At 41.3% G+C, this 22,171-nt stretch overlaps 1 protein-coding gene across 2 annotated transcripts in view; it reads right to left on the reverse strand.

The window, feature by feature from the left end:
• LOC117820823 (neuropilin-2-like) overlaps positions 1-22,171 on the reverse strand; it is a 136,257-nt gene that overhangs the window by 45,970 nt on the left and 68,116 nt on the right. For both annotated transcript variants that reach the window (XM_034694761.1, XM_034694762.1), the window contains exons 8-11: positions 12,918-13,062; positions 8,929-9,104; positions 7,964-8,137; positions 6,345-6,489 (exon numbers count right to left, since the gene is read on the reverse strand). In XM_034694761.1, the coding sequence (XP_034550652.1) occupies positions 6,345-6,489; positions 7,964-8,137; positions 8,929-9,104; positions 12,918-13,062 (640 nt within the window). The remainder of the gene's footprint in view (positions 1-6,344; positions 6,490-7,963; positions 8,138-8,928; positions 9,105-12,917; positions 13,063-22,171) is intronic.

The following is a 22,171-nucleotide window of genomic DNA, read 5'->3' on the forward strand; positions in this document are numbered from 1 at the left end:
ATTCAAACCAACCATTTTATTCTCATACCCAAGAAGTCGCCAAGCATTGCTCTTATCATGCTGCTTTGTTCGTCAAACAGGTGCACAAAGTTTCATTCAGCTTTTTCTCTATTCAAGCAGCTGCAGTTTCAACTATCTATGGGAACAATAAATGCTCAGAAATACTGAACACTTTGAGGGACTTAAAAGAAAGACTGAGAAAGTTGGTTCAGGATGAAGGACAGGGAATGAGAATGAGTATTCTGCTAAACTGAAGCTCTCTCTAATCCTAACAATTTATATTTCGGACTTCTGAAAAAGACCAATTTTGACCAAGACCATGTTTGATGAAAAGAAACAAGTACTACTGATCTGTATGACACAATAAACTCTTCCTTGGATGTCAGTTTGAGACACAAGATGACAGCATGAGATGCCAAAATATTGTGATAAATACTTGGTATTTAAAAAACTGTGATAATGACTTGTTGTACTGACATGCCACCTTTTTAGTTTAATGACAAAAATCAGATTCCAAAGATAATGAAACAAGTCATCAGCCGTGAATGATGCTGACTGAATCAATGGAGCCCCTACTTGGATAATTATTTAGAGTAAGATGCATAATTTCTGTCTCAGTCTGGTTGGCAGTATCCAATATTTCAGATCTGTGAGCTAAAGAGTAGCAACAGATGAATGAAGACAAAACTATTTCTGGCTCCTCTGAGACGCCGGACACAAAGCTGCTTTCTCTCCATGTTTCTTATCCCCCCCAAAGTAGGCCTACCCTTCCTATAACACAGAAGTTTTTAATGCAGATGAGAACCATAGCGTCTATTTACACAACTAAGAACAAACCTTTGTCTTCATGCCAAACAGGTGGTGTGTGTGTACATATGTGCCCGCCCGCCTGCCAACAACTAGGTGCGGAGTGAAAGAGATGAGAGCATAGCAGATGTTCTGATAGCTTAGTCATTTAAAAATGAACAAAACTGGCAGCTTGGCAGCTCTCACTTCACATCCAATAGTCGAGGTTACGCGACCTAAATTACATGTTGCATCCACAGCTAGCGTGAATAATCAGAATGAGTCCTACTGTAATATTCTGCCTTTTGTTTCAGTGTTTGCTTCGCAGGATTCAGCACAATAATGACATGCTAAACTACATGATTGTGTGCCCCCTAAGAACCCTGTATCTGTAATTTGGGGATTCTTTATTGTAATTGGGTCCTGAGATTGTTTCTCCCATGTGAGGAAATTGTTTTACAGCCCTGAAGCCAGGTCATTGCGCTTCAGTGTAAAATGTGAAAGCGAAACAGGCACAGTGATGGGAAAGCAATTTCTTTGTGAGTTTGTTAAAGCTGATGTTCAGAGGATATGAGTTTTGTGATTGACACTGTGTCGTGCTTTCTTTGTCTGTTTTGAACAATGACCAGAGTAGTGTTGTATAGAAAGACAACATGCGGCTCACACGTGTGGAGAGATTACTCAGAATGCTAATCAAGGATTTAAATATTTTCTTATGAGTTATTTCACATCTCTTTTTTTTCTCTGGGTTTGTGATTTACGTCAACAGGGAACAGAGGTCTGAAACAAACGACTGAATAATTGAAAGGAATGGTTAGTGTGTGTGTATGTGTTGGTGAGTGTGTCAATGAACATGTGATTTCCTTACACTGCTGATGTCTGCTTTTATTTATTCATTAATTCACTCCTTTACTTCCTGAGCAGAGTTAAGGTGGGCGGTGCTCTGGTTTGAGTGTAACCTGAAGCGTTGGAAAGAAAGGGGATTCCCACATTTGTAGCTTTATAGGGGAAAAAGTGTATCCTTGAGTATAGTGTGCTTTGTGAAAAGAAAGATCAGTGTGAGCGTTTTGAATGCTGGAAATAGAAAGTATTAGATAAGGGGATGAAAGATGATTTCATCTTGGGCTTCTCCTGTATGGCTTTATATCTTACTTCCTTTCTTCAGCCCTGTGTGAGTGAGTGTGTGTGCGTGTATGTGTGTGTGTGTGTGTGTGTATTTATGGGAGAGGTCCACTAGAGTTGAGTGTGCGCCTCTCTCTGTATGCTTGTGACTTATGTGTAAACAGCTGTGTGCAGTGGACTGAAGCTGATGCACTCTGTTGAATATTTTATCTCCCGTTACGACTCAACACTTGCAAGCACACAAACAGACACACAAAGCACTAGAGAGCAGAATAACAAAGTCTATTTTATCTTCACTCAGATGCGCTTTCCTCTTTTATTGTTCCGTTTGTTGCATGTGTAAAATGACTGCATGGCTGGTGAGATCATGTGTTTTTCAGCTCTGAGATGTTGTGTTGAAGTCGCTTAGTGTGGAGACAATTAAAAGCCAGACAAAGGGAAAATCAAGTTGCTCTAAGCCCATACGATGCAGAATGATCCCCCTGGCTGATTGTGTGTGGTATTTAGAATGGCAGCAGGAGCAGTTGCTGCTGTGGTGGTCATGTAAAGTGGAAATGAACTGTTATCATGTCTAATGCACGGATTACAACCAGAAGGCAAACATCTGGCATGCAGACACAGACAGCCAGACCTGCAGACAATCACTGAACCTGCAATAGCCAAGAGGTTGATCACTGCACTGATACAGGAGATGATCGCTGCAGATATGACGTGCGTGATGTCATTAGGAGCAATAACAAGTAATGTGCCTGGACAGGATAGAACAATTGCTGTTGCAATCACACAGGTTGCAGTCAACATGATCGAACATTATCTCTGTTTGAAGGAAATCTTTTGCTTCTGTTCATAAAATACAAATTGGAAAGCTACACTGGAAAAATGCCCCTCCAAAAACAAGAGAAAAACTTGCAAGGTACTTTTACCTTGAAATAAGCAAAAAAAAATCTGCCAGTAGAACAAGTGAAAATTTGCTTGGTAAGATTTCTTAAAATAAGACGTAATATTTATAAAAATTGTGATCTTGAATGAGCAGGAACAACTTATTTTAAGTAATATTTTACCAGTATTTAAAAGCTTAGGGTCTCAGAATAAGACTGCGATCATAACTATTAGTATTTTTCATTAAAAAAAAAGATTTCTGCACTAAAACATTTCATGTCAACTTCTTCATTTGAGATATATTCACCTTAATTTGAGTTGTATTATAGCAGCACTTCTCTAGGTTTAAGACCATCTTGTACTTGAAATAAGATTACAAAGTTTAATTTGAGCATTTTGAGATATAATGTCTTCTCATAGTGAGCTGGATATATTAATATTCAGTCATGTTGTTTTTAGGATAAGCCAGCTATGCTCTAAAGTAGGTGTTTCATTGTGTGCATGTAGTTTGAGGATGTATATTTTTATCTGATTTAGAAGAAACAGTGCCTGAAAACTGTAACCCACCCTTAATAAAAACAACTTTTTTTTTCTTTCTTTCTTTCTTTCTTTCTTTCTTTCTTTCTTTCTTTCTTTCTTTCTTTCTTTCTTTCTTTCTTTCTTTCTTTCTTTCATCAATGGAGCTGTTTTCTGATAGATTATCCAATAAAATGCATTTACTTAAATCAAGAAAAGTGTTTGTCTTAAATCAAGATTATCCGTCTTCTACAAATAAGATCTCAGCTTGAAAAATGTATGAAATGTAAAATAAACCTTGTTTCTTCTAAATTACAACTCAAAACAAGATCATTTCAAGATTATTTGACTAAACAAAATATTTAAGATGCATAGTCTTAAAAAAGTCCCTCTATCTTGCTCAAATCTTACTTGTTAAGTAAATTTATTGTAAATCAAGTGGGATAAGACATTTTGACTAAAAATTAGAAAATTTAACTTCAAATTATTTTGAGTTTTAATCTTTTCTGCGCAAACACTAATTGTTTACTTTTTTCATGCCATGGTTTGTTGACAAGTTTGACCCACCTACTGCTGGTTTACTCAAATCCGCTCACTTTGAAACTACAAAGTTAAACTAGACAAACTACAAAATAAATGAGATGAAGTAAATGATCTATAATTGCATATCAAACATGGCCTGTTCCCTTCAAGTCCATCAAAGGTTTAATAATAAAGGATGAAACATGCTGCCAGAAGCATAACTAGATTATAAGCTCTTACACTGAGTGCTTTATTTGATGTCTTTACCCGCGTTTCAAACTAATCCCCTGGCAGTGCTAAATACTTGATTCTGATTGGTCAAAACCCTCTAAAAGGTAATTCATTCAGAGCGACACCACGGTTAACCACATCAAAGACATCATATCAAATCAATCTGCAGTAAGGTGTTCTGGCACTTTCCAACTTTGCCTGTTGACACTGTGGCAGAAACATTAGTAAGCTAAACAACACAGAGGTCTTGCAGAATTGCAATTCACTTTTTCTGACATAACCATGAATGGGAATGTTCAGTTTAGTTGAATGATAACAAATAAACAGGCTAATGATTGAACGTAACTTGATTATGAATTGAATTATTCAGTTTAAAGTTAAAACGTCCCACACGTAGGCTGATCAGAATCTGTTGCACTGAAAACTGACCGTGGAATAAGAGGGATACTTTTTTAAGCTGTATGAATTATTCATTTTTAAATCAACACAATGATCTTTAATCTAATTAATGGCATCTTGGTTATAGCTTTAATTGGTAGCCTGGTGATAAGCAGGATGATGTATAGTGAGCAGATCAGGGTCCTGCTCACCCAGTCAGGATTCCAATGGACTTAACCTCCTACTCCATTTCTATTATCCCTTATTCAAATTATATCATAAAACCCCTCACGTTATCTCAGCAGTATTTTGAGTACTTTGATGCTCCTGATGCTATCTGATTCAAGCCTGACTCATATTTCTTACACAGCCATAGTAACCTGTTATAACTTATGTTAACAGTAGAGGATGTCCTGTTCTCCTCATCATAGCCAACCCCTCGGCTAGTCCTGACACATCTAGGGTATTTAGTCCCCTTTGGGCTCTCTCTCGCTCTCACTCCTTGCTTTACCTGTCACACACACATAGGTTATGAAAATACAGAAAACAGCCCTCATCCTGTCCAGTGGGAACAGGTTAATGTCATTTCCTGTTCTTGTCTTCACCTCTCACATGTCACAACCTGACTGAAGAAGTAAGATCTGATGGATCATGAAGGAGAGGAGCGGAGCGGAGAGGAAGGTGGCTATCAACAGCGGCTCTTTGAACTCACTATGTGAGAATATAGAGGTCTGGACTTGGGGAAGGCAGTTATATAGTCACTGTTTTAATCAAAACATCATTGAGACTATATGATTATTTTTATTATTATTATTATTATAGCTTTGGATACTGTATGTTTGACTCCATAATGCAGCTGAATTTATGCACCACCTCATTAAAGCAATAGTAAAGTAATAAATGTGGGGGGAATGGTACTATGGTGTGCTTTATTACTGAAGATATTGTCCAGCTGAGAATAATTTGCCCGCTGCAGTTAACAATCTCTACTCAACAGTAACATATTGTTTCAAATGGTGCTCACACAATTCAGTCGAGAAACGTAAAGCTAATGGTCTACATCCATCATCACTTTTTTTTTTAAACAACAAGAATATTTGAGCATTCAAATAAATCAAATATTAAGGGGAAAAAAAGATGAATAGATCACAGTTTGTTCAAGAAAAAAACAAGTGCAGCAGACCATGTACTGCACCTAATCTTTCACAACACGCTAGCAACATGTTATTAACATAATAGGCTGTGAAGACAATAAAGTACTACTACACAGCTGGCCACTATTAGTAAAAGTCCCATGACCTAGACATGTTAATCCCTGTCCAGACATGCTGCAATGCCTCCTATAGAGCAGGATGATTAACTTCAACCACTGAGTAGAAAGCAGTTAAGTAAAAATATGCACTTAAGTCCACATATATACGTCTAGCACACACAAAAAGACACACACGACAGTAGATTTAAAGAAACACACACACAGTCTTGATGCTCATAAACATGCACACAACCACCATCAATGCACTAATTGCAGATGTCAAAGAGATTAATGATGTGATTCACACAGAACATTAAAGTCACAGTTTGGCTTGTAATTATGTTTATGGATCATGTAATATACATGCATGCTGAAGCATCATAATACCTATGATGATGTATGTATGATCTAGCAAAGATTGCTCTTGATCACAGATAGTGTATCCTTTATCTTAATGGTCAAGCTTTTTTATGAGCAGGTCATAAACAAAGAGAAGCATTAGGGATTACTTCATGTATTTATCTCACAGTATTTGCATGTATTTGCACAATGCTACTAGTCCCTAAGTGTCCATGGCATTGCATGGGTTGCTTTTGTCGCATCCTGAAGTGTGTGTAGCTCTGTGCTATCTTGAATTTGCGTGTATGTGTGTTCTTACCGGGCAGGTCACAGCCGAGCACCTCCATCCTCATGCCGATCCCAGCTGGGGACCACCTCTCCGGAAACACTCTGATGTACTGGGCCACTATCTCATCAAACCTCCGCACCTCTGGAGTATCATAGTGGCCGTTCCCCTCGAAAATCTAAGTACAGAGAGGTAGACACAAAAAATGATGTTATTGGTGTGATGTTCTTCCTATTTCCTTTTTACAGCACAGAAAAAAAAACTGAAAAAACATTTCCCCTCCACTTTAAAGGATGTTTTCCTGCCAATTTTCACATTCCCAAGCTCAATTTGTGCGCTCAGTAGGAAAATATGGCAAACTTCTGTGGCCTGTTCCGCTGATGACAGCTTCTTTTAAGCCTGTATTTCAGCACTGTAGGATCCTGCTGTGTTGTCAGAGTGCTAGTTTAAAGGGAAGCATGTTAGAAGTATCATTGCATGTCCTAAAGTTTGTCTGAAAGCCAAAGCTGTCTGGGATACAAAACGATGAGTGATAGGTTTTACTCCATGTTAGTCTGATGAATGTGAAGTCTGTCAGAGTGGGTGCACTGACAGCACTGAGGATGAGTATCCTAAAACAATGGAGAATGCTGCAGAGGAAGTGAAATTTGTCATCTCACCACTCCACCATTCACGTCTAATTGAAAAACAATAGCAGAGTAGTGAGCCTGTCTCTCCACAGTCATATAACACTTCTAATCAGCATTGTTTCCACGCACAATGTGACACGTGTCATAAAAATAACAACAGAGAGTGCGTTTCCTTTGATTTTCAAGTAATTTTTTGAGGCGGCTTGCAGCAGCCGGTGGCAAAACACAAGATTTATTACAAGCTGAAAAGTGACTACACTCCTCCACGAAAGCTCTGAAAATATGGGCTGTGAAAGTTGTGATATTGGTTTCATTAATTAAAATGTATCTTCTGTCTTCCCTGTTTTTTGGAATTTAAAGAAAGAAAACATAAGATGAATTTCCCAGGATGCTCATTTAACAAGACAGGCAGATGAGAGAGAACAGGATTTTAGCATCAGGAGAAAAGCCAGACACTCAGTAGTGCTATTAAAGCGCTTTAAGACACAGTCTCAGAAAGGAGGACAGAGTTTAAAGTGCCCCGTCTCTCTGTGCGTTCCACTGCCAGCCGCGTTGAGTGGTGATGCAGGAAAGACATTTTTAATTAACACCCATGAGAGACAAATAGAGGATGAGTGAACAAGAGGATGAGACACAGAGAAAAGCAGACAGTGAGAGTACAGCGGACTCAGAGAAAAGGTAGAAACGGGGAGAATGAGGAGTGAGGTGATTAAATTGAATTATTATCAGAGCTGAGGCGGTAATAAAAAGGTTTTTTTTTTGCTGAAAATGACAAGACTGGGAGAAAGGAAGAGAAACAGAGGCGGAGAGGGGAAGAAAGAGAGGGAGAGTGAGGAGGGGTTGAGTTGAAAGACAGCTATAAATAAACTACAAATGAGGGAGAGCTGACAGCGACAATCAGAGAGAGGAGAGTACATATGTTTGTGTCAGGCAGACAGAGATAGCGTGTGTGTGTGTGTGTGTGTGTGTGTGTGTGTGTGTGTGTATGTGAGTGTGTTTGTGTGTGTGTTCCCCCTCCTTTACCTTTGCAAACCCAGTCTTGCTGTCAATGATGTACGTCCAGTCTTTGCTCGTCAAGCTGTGCGCCAGTTTGTACTTCCTGACGAACGCTCTGTTCTCAGCGCTGGTGCTCCCCTCCAGCCCTCTTGCACCCTGGGTAATAATGCCACGCACCATCTTGGGCACCCCGAGGTCCACCTGCAACACAGACAAACAACATTATCATTAGAAGAGCACCACAGAAGCTGATGATTTCTCATTTCCCCTCCCCATTGTGGCACCTCAGACTGTGCGTGCAGCCCGTGCGATTGATCAGCGCAGGTTTTTTAATACAGAAACGCTGAGCTTCAGAGCTCGGTTCATCTCTACATTTTTACTGTTCTTCATTAGCCGGGTCAGTTTTGACACTGAGGCCAGAAGTTAGCTCAAAGAGGAGTCCACTGTGTGAATCACTGTGTTGTTGCACAGCTTGCAGGATGCATTGTGATCCCTGATGCTTTTTCTTTTAAACTTCCAACAACTTTTGTTTCTAACAGCTGAGTCCAGCGATGTTATTTACCCTGGGTTTCAGTGTTATCAACCATCAGGCCTGGTTTTCACTCCTGTTACGTTTTCTGTCATTGCAGCAGCTGTAGTTAATAGTAGTTATGGTTTAGGGTTTATTTGAATCTGGGCTGATGTATTTTTAATACAGTTTGTTCAGAAACTTTCCCCCAAAGAGCGTTGAGAATAATTTAAATTAAAACAGAACAGTTGACAAAGGCTGGATGTTACATAATGTTTGTTTCTGTCCTGGAAAAAAAGGACAAAAAAGACACAGACGGAGACATAATGAGGCTCCAACAAGCAATATTTACCTCCTGATGCAAGACAAAGCAAGACAATGAAGCCTACCAGTAGCTCCTCACTCCAAGATACAAGCTCATTTGTAACTGAAAACAAGTTCTGCTCCAAACACGATCACTCATTAAGGGGACGAGGTTTCGTACCTGTAACCATTCCTCTCCGGCTATGGGCTGTGTAGGGTTTGGGAACCAGCCTGAGCGGCTGGCCACCAGCCTGGCTGCCCCCGTGGAGCCGTGGATGTCCCTCATGGATGAAGCTGTGATCTGGGAGTCAGGAATCAGCCCGGACAACATGCCCTGTAACTCTGAGCAAGGAGCGTCTTAACAGAAAAGAGAGGAGAGAATGGTCAAACTTTGTTATTGCTGGGCATATTGTGAGTCATTTTCTTTTTGCCGATCTCTGATGCAGCATTTATACCTTTAATTACATGACAACAGAGAGAGGAGGAAACACTGGATGAAGAAAGTTGCAATAAAAGGATGGAATCAAAATCCCTAACTGCATTGAAGAATGTGCACAATGGGTGCATATTCTTCAGAAAATAAAACTTGAATTTTGGTTATTTTGCTATTAAAATCATATTGCAACAAAATAGTTGACACTTTTACGTGTAATACACTTCAAAGCATCAGCATAGCATCACAAACTTGACAGTTAATAAAGTAATCATACGCTTTGGGAACAAAACAAACCTGGAGGAAAAACAAAACTAAATTCTAAATGATGTGAAAAAGACACAGTTTGACTTTTCTTGTGCTAAAGGTCAGAGAGCCAGCAATAAATATCTCTCTGCAAAATCCTCTTTGCATGCAAATGCATTTACACATAATAATAAAACTAATCTTTTAAAAATCAGGGAATGTTCACAGGGAAGAATTTTATCTGAAGGTTTAGAGGATTTCAGGAGAGCAGATACCACATCCCAATATATGATATAAATTCATAGACTTAAAGTTCTTTTTTTACTGTCCTCTAAACCCAGTCTGGTTAAATGACACCCTGCATTACTAAACGGCTTATAATTTAAAAACATCTCATGACTGAATGCGACTTTAAGGTCAGGAGTAATTTGGCATCACTACTTGATCTCATTTTGGAGCAAAACTCTTGCTTGTAACATGAATTGTTAAAAACAACGACTGGTGTGTTGCACTCTGTTGCTTCCCATCAACCCATTTCATTAATCTTCCTTCCTGCTGTAGAGTTGATGCATAACTCCAACCGAGTTACCAAAGGGGGATTCTTCATGGGGAATTGAGCCGGCAAACTCCCAAACGGAGGAACTAAATGAAAGAGTGTTGCAGATCAAAGAGATACTGCTTATGATACTGACAAATATCCTTTAGTCTAACAAGCATCAGCATATGTTATTGCAAAAAAAATGATAGAAAAACAGAGGAAACAAAACAGCGACCACTTTTATTGAAAATCTGAGTATGAGAGGGAGGAATACATGACAGGAGGAAGGGAAGGAGGCGAGGAATAGGAGTTCACAGACAAAGAGGAGATGAACAGATAGACAAAAAGGTCAAACACAAAGATGGACTAAGGGGAGTGTGAGTGAATAGAGAGGGTGAGAAAGATAAAGAGAGAGTGTGGTGAAAGGAAAGAGAGCGAGCAGATTGACAGTGAGGGGTGACGGTGATTGATGGTGACATTCTTCGGGTCCACACGGGGATGAATGTTTCATGCCGTGACGTTTGCAGCCACGCCTCACTTTGGTAAATAATGAATCAACAACAAACAACAACAACCCGAGCCAGGCTAAATGAGCTCCCTCAAGCTTTGTAATAGAAGTGAAATCTGATTAGCAAGAGAAAATTCTATTATTACATTGTTTATTCAAAGTTGGTTATTTTTGCATCTATCTGTTTCAGCAGCTGCACACCAGCAGGTTTTTCTTATACAGGAGAGCCGTGGGAGTCGATTAGAATATCATCTCTGGAGAGGACAGAAGCAGAAATACCTATCACACAGCAGCAGGAGAGCCCTTAAAGCTCTCCCTCACACACACACACACACACATGCATACACAAAACACACACATATGGGAGCTAACACACATGCATACTGATACACACAGCAGCACAAAGTTGAATAATCGCGGTCTGAAAGGCTGAAACATGCTTCTACTCGCACATGCTCTGATGCTGAGCCCACACATGAGCACACACACACACACACACACACACACACACACACACACACACACACACACACACACACACACACACACACACACACACACACACACACACACACACACTCCCACTGTGCTTTTACTGATAACAGGATCTTAAAAAAGCTGTAAAGTACACCACTGAGGCTCTACCTTTTCCTGCATGCACACACACAGTTTTACAAACACGCACACTTACACTAGCCTGGTGAGAAAAACGATAAAGGTGCTAAAAATAAATGATTGATAGGTGCTGCAGGGCTGAAATAAAATGAGATTAAGGGAGGAGAGAAAGACGGATGGAGGGACAGGGAGTTGAACGAGGCAGGGACGGAGAAGATTTAAGGCAAGGCAAAAAGGAGGGGAGGAACGAGAGACAGCGGGAGAAAAGTGGGAATGGAAGCTGTCAGCAAAGGCAGCAGAAGGACAGAGGAACGAGCAGAAAGGAAGGAAGAAAAAACAGAGCGACAATGAAGAAGGATAGGTAGAAAGAGGGGGAAAAGTAGAGGGAGAGACATAAAAGTGTGATTTAAGTTAATGACATGTCACTGACTGACTGCTTTATGCCTGCCTTTATAGGCCTGTGTAGGGCATTATCACATTCCCCCTGGCAGTGTGCTCTGGTGTGTGCTTGTCAATATGTCTATGTGAAGCAGAGAAAAAAGAAAAAGAAGAGGCACTGCATAGCTATTAGATGCTATGTTTGGATATAAAGTTTCCTCTGCAGTGTTTTTTCCCTCCGCTAACCTCTAAAACAACAAAACCTGTCCATCAGACCAAACATAAACTGTCAAGATTTTGCATTTAAAGTCAGAGTTTGGTTTCAGTTTGGTGATAGATGGTAGACATTACGAGGCAGCAGAGATGGGCAATACCCAAGGAAACAGAAATGGCCGAGGGATGTGTTGAATTGGTTCTCACTGGTGAAGTATCGTGCGAAAAGAAGGGTGATGTATAATGCAATTTCAGGTGTTACAATAGGGTAAAAAATAGCCAATTGGTAGACAAGAACATGGGTAAAGACACCTGATATATGCCACATCCCTGTCTCTTCTGCTTGCTCTGTCTCTCCCTACTATACACACACAGACACACACACTCCTGGACAGTATCATGTTGTTATGGTGTGATGGTGATTTGTGTGGGTGCTGAAATAGCCCTCTAGATAAGAGCATATCTGTCCCTCTCAATGGCCACTACTAAGGCTGCAGAGAGAGGCCCTAACCTAATAATGATACAGTGGAGCCAGGACACACATACACACCCATATGCACACTCAAATGGATTGAAACACTCGCTCTTTTACCATTTCTATAACACACGCACACACAAACAGAGACAGTCTAATTAAGTTTTATCTATTTATAGTATTGAGCTGATTATGCCGGTTGAAATTGTGTTTGTTTGCCAGGGCTGCAGATGAAAGCTGAGAGCCTGTTACTCTCTGATGTTATCACCCACACATCACACTAGTATTATTCTATTAGGCCTGAGTGTGTTTCTATTTGTGTGTGTGAGTCTGTGTGTGTGCGCAGTGTGTGAGTGGGAGACAAAGAGGCAGGATATGTATATGAAAGAGCGAGGGCAAGAGTGTGAGTGCAGATGAGGGCGTGTTTTTCTGCGTGGATGTGAAAGAAAGAGAGGTAGATGACGGGAAGGCGAGGAAAGTATGAATAGAGATACTGGATGGATTGATGGATGGATAAACAAAGGAATTAAAGTCATTAGGTTATATAAATGCTGAAATAAAAGAACCTTTCACATTCACTGGTTCTTTTCCAGGAAGTGTTGTCTAAGGAAGTTATTTTTAATAAAACCCACCCCCTGACCCTGTAAAAGCCGATTTATCACTGGAAGAAGAGTAAAGTGCTTTTACAAGACTCAGTCCCATGAGAGGACAGGCCAGAAAAAGTCTGAGAAACTCTACAGAAGAAATCACTACATCTTTCTTACCAGTGATCTGACAGCCGTAAAGCTCGAAGCGCAGCGCGATGCCATTCTTCCAGGTCTGAGGTCTGATTCGGACGAAGCGGGCCAAGACCGGCTGTGGGATCCGATTGAGAACCACCTCAGTGGCATCGGCGTTGGCATGGAAAACCTAGGATGAAGAGAAACACAGAAAATTCAGGGAAACTCAGACTTATGGCTTTGGGGATATCCTGTCTTTTTGTTGTTTTCCTCACAAAGGGAGCGGCAGTAGCTCAGTCCATAGGGACTTGGCTTGGGAACCGAAGGGTCCAGGCTCGAGTCCCAGTATGGACAAAGTTTGGCAAGTGGACTGGTGGCTGGAGAGGTGCTGGTTCACTTGCCTGGGCACTGCCGAGGTGCCCTTGAGCAAGGCACCAAACCCCCAACTGCTCTGGGTGGGCTGGTTGACGGCATTATCCTCACTCTGACATCTCTCCCTAAGCATGTTCACTGCATGTGTGTGCATTTGTATGTATATACCAAAAAAACTGTATGTGTAGCATGTCCAAAAAAAATAGCATGAGTGAAAAAAATTGAATTTCCCCCCCTGGGGATCAATAAAGTACCTTTCTTTCTTTTCTTAAAGAGGCTCCATATTGAGGTCTGTGTAAAGACAATTTGGACACATGTCCTCTCTGTTATCCACACAAAGCCGGATGCAGGTTTTATTATAGTGAAGAACTGAAGAAAATACAGTGGGCTTCTTATACAAACATGCTCTCCAAATTTGTTTCTAGTGACACAAGGATCACTGAAAGAAACGTGGCTTGTTTTGGTAACATTATGCAGGGCAGTAAACCCTGCAGTGTCAATCTCAAATGTTGAAATACGAAGCCAGTGCAAAAGTGCATAATGTCTAGTGTCCACTTGAGGCTTTCTCCAAAAGCTATTTCAAAGCCGATGTTAAAATACCCATTTCAACAACAAAATTGAACATGTTTACATCCTGATAGCTCATATTTACATTTGTATTTATATGTATTATTATTTTTCTGTAAAGCGACTTTGAGTACCAAAAAAAGCACTATAAAAAAAACAGTTCTTCTTCTTCTTCTTCTTCTTCTTCTTCTTCTTCTTCTTCTTCTTCTTCTTCTTCTTCTTCTTCTTATTATTATTATTATTATTATCATCATCATCATTATTATTATTATTGTTATTATTATTATTATTATTATTATTATTATTATTATTATCATTATTATTATTATTATTATAATTATCATTATTATCATCATTATTGTTATTATTATTATTATTATTACTATTATTATTGTATATTTGTATTATTTGTATTATTTGTATTATTATATATTTTCAGATAACTAGTGGTGTGGCCTTTTGACTTACAGGCTGGCGTGATGTCTGCTAGGAGGCTTACAGCCCGCCTAAGCTTCACCTCTTTATCTGTTGCTAGGTTGACCAAAAGGTTAAGTCAGCATTTCCAATATGGTGGGGCTTCAAAGCATCTATACAGAAACCAAGAGGTGACCTCACTGAGACCACATCCATGTTTCATTCAGTCTGATGTACACTCACTGTCGTCACGCTCCAAAGCAGTTTGTTGAACTAATGTTTGCAGTTTATTTCACAAATAACTCACAGCTCAACCAAAAGACCTCTGAATTCTTCGATTTGACCAAGTCTGAGAAGGAAAACATAAACCTGTCAAGAAACAATTGAGCAACTTTTGGGCTGACATAAACATGAGGCATGGTGGTCACTGTGGAGCTCACGCCTGGATGTTTTTAGCTTAGGGTGACCATATTTTCAAACCTCCAAATAAGGACACTTTCATTTTACCGCAAACCCACATGTATGAGCTCATCGTACAATTGGATCTGCCATCAGTGCATCTTTCAACACCATGAAAAGTGCCTCAGCAGAGGAAAAAATGGTTTCTACAGTACAACTTCCAGCCTGTACCCACCCACTGTTGGCATTTCCACTGTGGGCAACTCCAAATGGTCACTTGCAGTGTGTGCAACACGCAGCATATTAGTTGCCTGGTACTTTTGGAAGGAAGCTGTAACTTTCTTGGAGCTTTTTTGGAAAATGCTGACTTCCTTTTCGGCAGGACAGCCAACACACCCTACTTTCTGCAGCGGGTCCTGTAAGCATGATAAGCTTGGCTAGCTGAGCAACGGTCACATGACGAGACTGACTGACTGACATGTACGGACAAATCTGCATTGAAATTTGACTTGGGGTGCATGACGGATGTTTTTCTATTGGTTAAAACAGCAACAGCCTTGGCAAAGACATTGATTGACATAATTACAGACATATCAGTGTTGTAGGCATGGTTCATTGTTTTGGTATTTCAATGGGTTGAAACTGTGATAGGGGTTGACATTAGTGTGTTACAGCTTTTTGTTGGGACACGGGCACAGGGCTTCAAAAGAGGACAGTTCTAGTCAGCATGCAACTGGGCACAACTGCTAACTTGGCCTTACCCATAGTTTAAAAACATCCACCAAAAACGAAAGAACCTTACACTGTACATTTTTCATAGTTTATCTTATTAAAGACAACATCATTTAGTGCCAGGTGGTCTAATCTGTATTCTCTTTCACACACAACAACACACAATGAAAGTGTGTGGAGACAGTGTTTTTCAACCCACATACACACAAACACACGTCCAAGCACACACACACACACACACACACACACACACACACACAGGGACTGAGGGCATGCAGTGTGTAATAAATCAATCGTTTAAGTATGTGGGAGAGCATCCTCTTCTCACGTCCTCTTGACTCAACCACACACACAGGAAAACATCATGTCTAATCCTTCACACACGGAGAGCAAAGAAAAGCACACGCTGTCGCCCCTCAATGAATAGGCACAGACTTGATTTTTAACAAACACACTGCTTCCAGAAACAACCATCACACACACACACACACACACACACACACACACAACACCAAAAACACACTATCTCTCCAATGCTTTACAAAGTACCCCTCCAGCTCCCACACTCCCCACCAAGCGTACACACTTCACACACACACTTCCTCTGAAAACACAGACAGTTAAAAAGGAAATTGAATGCTAGTGCACATGGCCAGAAGCACTCCTTTTTTGTCTCTTGACACCGAGACTTTATATCTCTGTCTTTCTGACAGAGTGTCATGTCTCTCTCTCTCCGTCTATGACTACCATCTCTGTTGGGTTCACCACAGGAAAACACAGCTGGGCTTCTTTCTTCTCTCTCTCATTTCACGTTCAATCTCCTCTCTGTCTTTCTGTTTGACATCTCTATCTCCCCCTCTGGCTGCCATGATGATAAACTGCTGTAAAAATCTAAAGAAAAACATGTCATGTTGTTTCATTAGAGAACCTCAAAGGCTGCTTTGCAGCTGAATCTGAAACTTTTTCTTCATTATGTTTCATTAGTGCTGAAAACACAGCATCTAGTGTTTAATACAGAGAGCAGCAAACCTCTTTCAACAGAGCCAAAGGCCTTGCAATTACTTGCTTGGGTGCCCATGTGTAGATGTTTGCTTGTTTTAGGAGTGTGTGAGTCTGTGAGCCTGTGTGTAAGTTCATCATGTCTTCCTGTTCCCAATCCATTAAACAGCAGGGCCCATCAGGGGTGACAAAATATGGATGAAAGAGGTTTCTGACTTACAGGAACAGGAGCAGGCTACCAGGCCAGCTGGGAATTGAACCCATGACCCACTGGATGTACGACACAAAGTCAGACCCAGTGAACTCGTGCCCCTAATTCCACAAACTGTGACCAGTTAAATGATGGAAAAATGCCGAAAGGCCCCAAAAGACTTAATGGAAATGTGGTAGCAGACTGTAATTACATGTGTGTGTGCGCTGGTGTGTGTTGGTGTGTCAGTGTGTAAAAGTGTAATTATGAAGTCTCACTCTAAGGGGTTGGGGGCTGGTGGGTCCTTTCTGATTTCCCTTGGTGCACGCTGAAACATTCCCTCAGCAAATGGGTGCACACACTCGCACACACACAAGAGCATGCAGTCTTTGATTATGTGTGTCCATGTGTTTGTGTGAATGTCTAACCTTGTAACTGTCCTTTACCAGCTCTTGAATCAGTAATTGAATGTTTGTGTACACCCCATTCTCTTCTGTATACACAGGTTCTTGGAAATAAATCTGGCCTTTATGTCTTTCTGTTTTTCGCTTTGTTAAGTGTTGCCAAATGGAGCAGCCACTTCTTTTCAGATTCTGCTTGATGCAAACCTCTCAATGGTACAACAGCCAGTCAGTAAGCCTTTAAAAGCTTGGTGAATGATGAGACAATACCAGAGGAGCTTATCACCACATACAGAATACTTGTTATCTCTGTGAAAAGTCTCGAGAAACTGTCTTAAATATTCAGAATGAATGCCAAGCTGGCCCACTGTCAACATGCAAATAAGTTTTCTACATAATGCATGGAGCTCGATTTGCACAGCTGTGGTGCTTTATCTACAGTTTTAACCTCCCTGTTGGATCTTATCAACCCACGTTGGAGCAATCATTCAGTGCAAATGAGATGTGTGTGACTTATTTATTAGCATCTGTTTAACAGCCAGAAGTTAAAGAAACACCTTCATACATTACAGTTTTCACCAGTGTTGTAGTACTTGAGTCCAACTAGAGTCCGGATTTCCAGGATCCATGGACTTGAGCATTAATGACTCAGACTTCCACATCGACTTGAGCATTGACTGCATTAAGACTTGGGAGACTTGATTTTGTTCCTTTTTCTTTTGTACAAAAGCAGAAACCCTGATAAGTCTCAATGAAGTGATAATAAATGAAACTGGGTTTTCTACACACCCAAAAGGTCCCACACAGTCAGCCCAGGTTCATACATACCCCTTTTGACTGAGGCAGTTTCAGGGCCAGTTCGGAGCCGGGGCTCAACTGAGAACCGGTTTCTAATGTTTCGACTGCCGGTGAGCCGGCTTCCCGCCGGGAAAACCGGTTCCAGAGCGGCTCCAACTCTTTGCTGGTCTAGAACCGCGAACTGCTTACATCAGGGGCAAAGGGCAGGGATGCCGTGATCACAAACACAAACCAAATGTGTTTCCACCATTGTCCTGCAGCAAAAAAATAAAAGAGACTAATGGATTCCAAGGCAAAGCAGTGGTCGGCCGAGGAGACAAGCTGCCGTTGTCCGCCGTCGCGTTTGTTTTGAGGGAAAGTTTGCACTAGCGCTGCTGGGAAAAACGGGTGCCGTGTTGGTTCACAAGTTCAAAAAGCTCCAAACCAGGGCGACCACCAGCCCGAGAATACAACCCGGTTCACGTTGGTTGAAAATAGGTAACAGTGAATAGATCAGACTGAAACAGCAGTCCTTTGTAGAAGGGACTTGATACAAATTCAGAATCAGAAATTAGAGACTCAGGACCAAAGTCTGGATGATGCTTGTGCATAGGATCAACATCGTAGCTTACGCCATAGGTCTGTGTAGCCCCCCGTACTTATGCAGAGGCCTACACACTTAGCCCGTGTAGCACCTCCTCCAAAATGGTAATGCATTTCCTGCATTTACGGCACTTCCGGAATCGCCGTCAATCGGCTGTGCATTTCATCTCCTCCGACGTCTCCACTCTATTCTTCCCTGTAGTCATTACTGTATGATGAACAGCACATATGAGATCTAAATTAACGTAAAACGTTAGGAATCGCTGTGAAAAAGCAAGAAGAAAACGCAGCCTGGCTGGAAACAGGCGACCCAACGGTCAGAGAGACCACACTGCCCTCAAGCATTGTGGAGGAGTATTGCTGCCTAACACAGACACATTGACGTATGTAGTGCTCATGTCTGCTGCGAAGGATTAATGCAGAAGTGTAAACCAGGCTTCAGACTCAAAGGTGAGGTAACTCAACTAACTTCTGTAACTTTGCCTTGCCACCTTTTAAGTGTGGTGACATGCTATGATTCAGTTTAAAATGTTATGTCACTGTTGCTTATGTCAAGCTCAATGGTCATAATATCAAACAGAAGCCTCTCCCTATGCAGTGAGAATCCACAGTCGATGTAAGGGGATATGCATCTCTGGGGTCTTAGACTCCATCATTCACTGTTAACAGACTCTTTCTAAAAGGCTTCTGCAGCAATCAGCTAATGGACGACCACCACAAGCAAGCTCAGGTTGTGTGTGAGAGAAAGACATCAGAGGTGTTAAGTTCAGCATCTGTGCCCGGTGTCAGCTTCCCTTGTTTCTTAGCACAGGTGGAAAATCTGATCATTAAGAAACCTTCACAACACATCCACAAACCGTTGTTTAGCACCAAGAACAATGCCAAGCGAGGGAAGTCTTCCATATTCAAATGGCGCTTTCATCTCTCAGTGGAGGTCAAAGGTGACAGACATGAAGTGAATGCTGTTTTTGACTTCAATTACACACACCTGCTCTGCTGAATAACAATAGTGTGCTGTGTACAAGGATGCACATTGTGTACCTGTGTCTGGTTTGATGCCAAAATGCTGCTAACCAGGCTTAACATGTAACTACAGGAAAGAAAAAAGAGCATGGTGAGGAAAAGGTTCACCTCATGGGATAGAAAAGAACAGGTGTGTGTGCGTGTGTGCGTGTGTGTGTGTGTGTGTGTGTGTGTGTGTGTGTGTGTGTGTGTGTGTGTGTGTGTGTGTGTGTGTGTGTGTGTGTGTGTGTGTGTGTGTTTGTGTCACCCTGCAGGGTGGCAGTCAGTCAGCCGGTGAGGACCAGCACAGACATGTTGAATTATTCAAATGTCCGTGCTGTGTGTGTGTGTGCTTTTTGTCTTTGTGTGTGGATATAGTTATAAAATAGTAAAACAAACTCCATCTCCTCTAATTTCATCACACAAGGACAAACACACACACACTGACGTCAGGGAGGAAACCTGTGTTTGACAGCCAATTCCATGTGTGTGTGACAGTACAGTCCACAGATCTCTTGAACCCAGCGACACATGTCACGCTCAAACACTCCCCTTTGTCCCATTCCTCTCATTTTTTCTCAACTTTTCCTTCTCCATTTTTCAGAGACTCTTCTCTCGCTCACCTCACCTCGCCCCGCCCTCCTGCAACCCGCTGCCGATTCATTTAATATCCTCTCTCCTGACATTCTTCCAGGCTGTGTTGCTGGGACCTCTGATCTTTCCAGAGGGATTTGTGGTCAACACCCCTGTCTGCTATTCTCATTATTCCTCCTTCATCCATCTATCCCTCTTTCTTTTTGTGCCGTGTTTCCCCTGTGAACACTTCTTGCCTTTCCCTTCTGCCTCCTCCTTCCTTCCCTCACTCGTTCCCCTATGAACCTCACTCTTCTCCCTTTGGTTTCCACCTCTCTTCCTCCCTTTGCACAGCTCACTTTTTCTCTCTCTTTCTCTTCAGTGCTTCACTGGTTGACCTTTTGCTTGCGTTTTTCTTCTGTATTTCTCCCTCAATTTCCTACACTCTTCTCTCATCACCATTCCTCTCATTCAACCCACGTCTCCCTCCTCTATCCCTCGCTCTCCATCCATCCTTCCCTCCCACAGATTAAGGTGGGAATAGGAGGTTTTGGTCTTGGCTGAGGTCCAGTGTTGTAATGGCCACAGACGATGAGTCAGAAGGGCTACATAATGACATTTGTAGCACATTCAGCTTAACCTGCAAAGAGGTCTCGGAGTCCTCCAGATTAACACTCAAACTAAAGCCAAGTGCACATTATACTATAATCTCACTGAATCTCTGTTTCTGCAAAATAGTTTAGTTATGGTTTTAAAGATTATCATGACAGATTTTTCTGTAGTGTAAGGTTTGCAAGAGTGATTATTCTTCCCACGATCTGCTTGGAAAATGATCGGATATAAAATCCAGATCAGGTATCCTGTGAGTAAGGGGAACTCTGATGACAACAGAGCATGCACTCTATGGATTGTCACATGGAGAGGAATGAAAGCTCATCAGGAAGTAAGCTGACTAGAAAAAGGCAGCACAATAAACGCAGCCATGGGGACAATAGTAAATGCAAAGCGTAAAATAAGATGAACATTAGAAATGAAGGCCCAACTTGTTGTTATGTAACAACACAACTTGTCCTCTGGAACAGGGGTTCCCAAAGAGTGGGTTTGGACCCCCTGGGTCACAATAATTGTACCTCTACACTTTATATCTGCAATTTATGAATGTCACCCCAACACACTTGTTTAAAAGCTGCAGTGTCTTTTTAAATCCAAGAATTTGATCATCTTGTGCCACTAAAGTTAAAGAATAACCCTGACTCCTGTCATTCTTGGCCCTAGAGCTTCCCTCAAAACCAAACCTGGTTTTCATGTTTCATGTCACTAACTTGTTCCATGGTTGAATTTTACATTCCAGAATGTTTTAGGTAGGCCAATTTTCTGCAGACCAGCTATATGAGGTATGAAGCAACATGTAATGACTTCGAGGGACAGTGGGGGTCACAACTCTTGGCACCTATATTTTGGGGGTCGCAGGCTGAAAAGTTTGGGAACCCTTGCTCTAGAACATGGGACAACATAACTGACAGAGAGAGGAGGTCAACAAATGTGATAGCAATAGATGAACCAGGTACCTAAGTAGCTAACAACAGTTAACTCAACAATAATCCCTTCATTGGACTATGTTTGTTTTACTGTTAAGTCAAGTTTGACTGTGAGATTTCCAGTCTTACAGTGAGGACTCTGTTTGAAAGCAGAATCTGTTAGTACAAGGTGTGCTGTGGTGATCATCCTGTTGAACTCCACACAGTATAAGAATTTAACTGTTAAATCTGTCAAACCTTGTGGGTTCTTTCACATTTCAAAATCGTTTAAGGTATTCAAAATCTATGAATGTGGGCCGGGCTTAAGGCAACACCATCTCTCAACTCCAAATCTCCGTTCAATAAAAATCCCTGCTTTTCTCGCCATGTGCCCACCCTCTCATATCCAGCCCCACGGCCTCAAAGTTCTCTTTTAAACTAACAGTTTATTATTTCCAAAAAAGAAGCACAAGAGCATCCCTGTTCTGCCGTGGATATTTCTAAAGTAGTCTTGTTTGCCCCTGTGTCTTCCACTCTGCCCATCTGTTTGCTTACTCGGCTGAATGTCTTGATTCAGTACCTGTCATTTGGGAGCCTGTCAGTACAACGCAGAAATAAATGTTGTATGAACATTACTTCTCCTTCTCCCTTAAACATTCCAGCAAGTTAACATGTATTCCACATGCTCCATCTGGTTCAGCGGGAACCTTAATGACACTATCACAGACATTATAGATCACACAAATCATTATG

This window comes from Notolabrus celidotus, chromosome 10, assembly GCF_009762535.1.
Source record: "Notolabrus celidotus isolate fNotCel1 chromosome 10, fNotCel1.pri, whole genome shotgun sequence".
NCBI classification, from domain to species: Eukaryota; Metazoa; Chordata; class Actinopteri; order Labriformes; family Labridae; genus Notolabrus; species Notolabrus celidotus.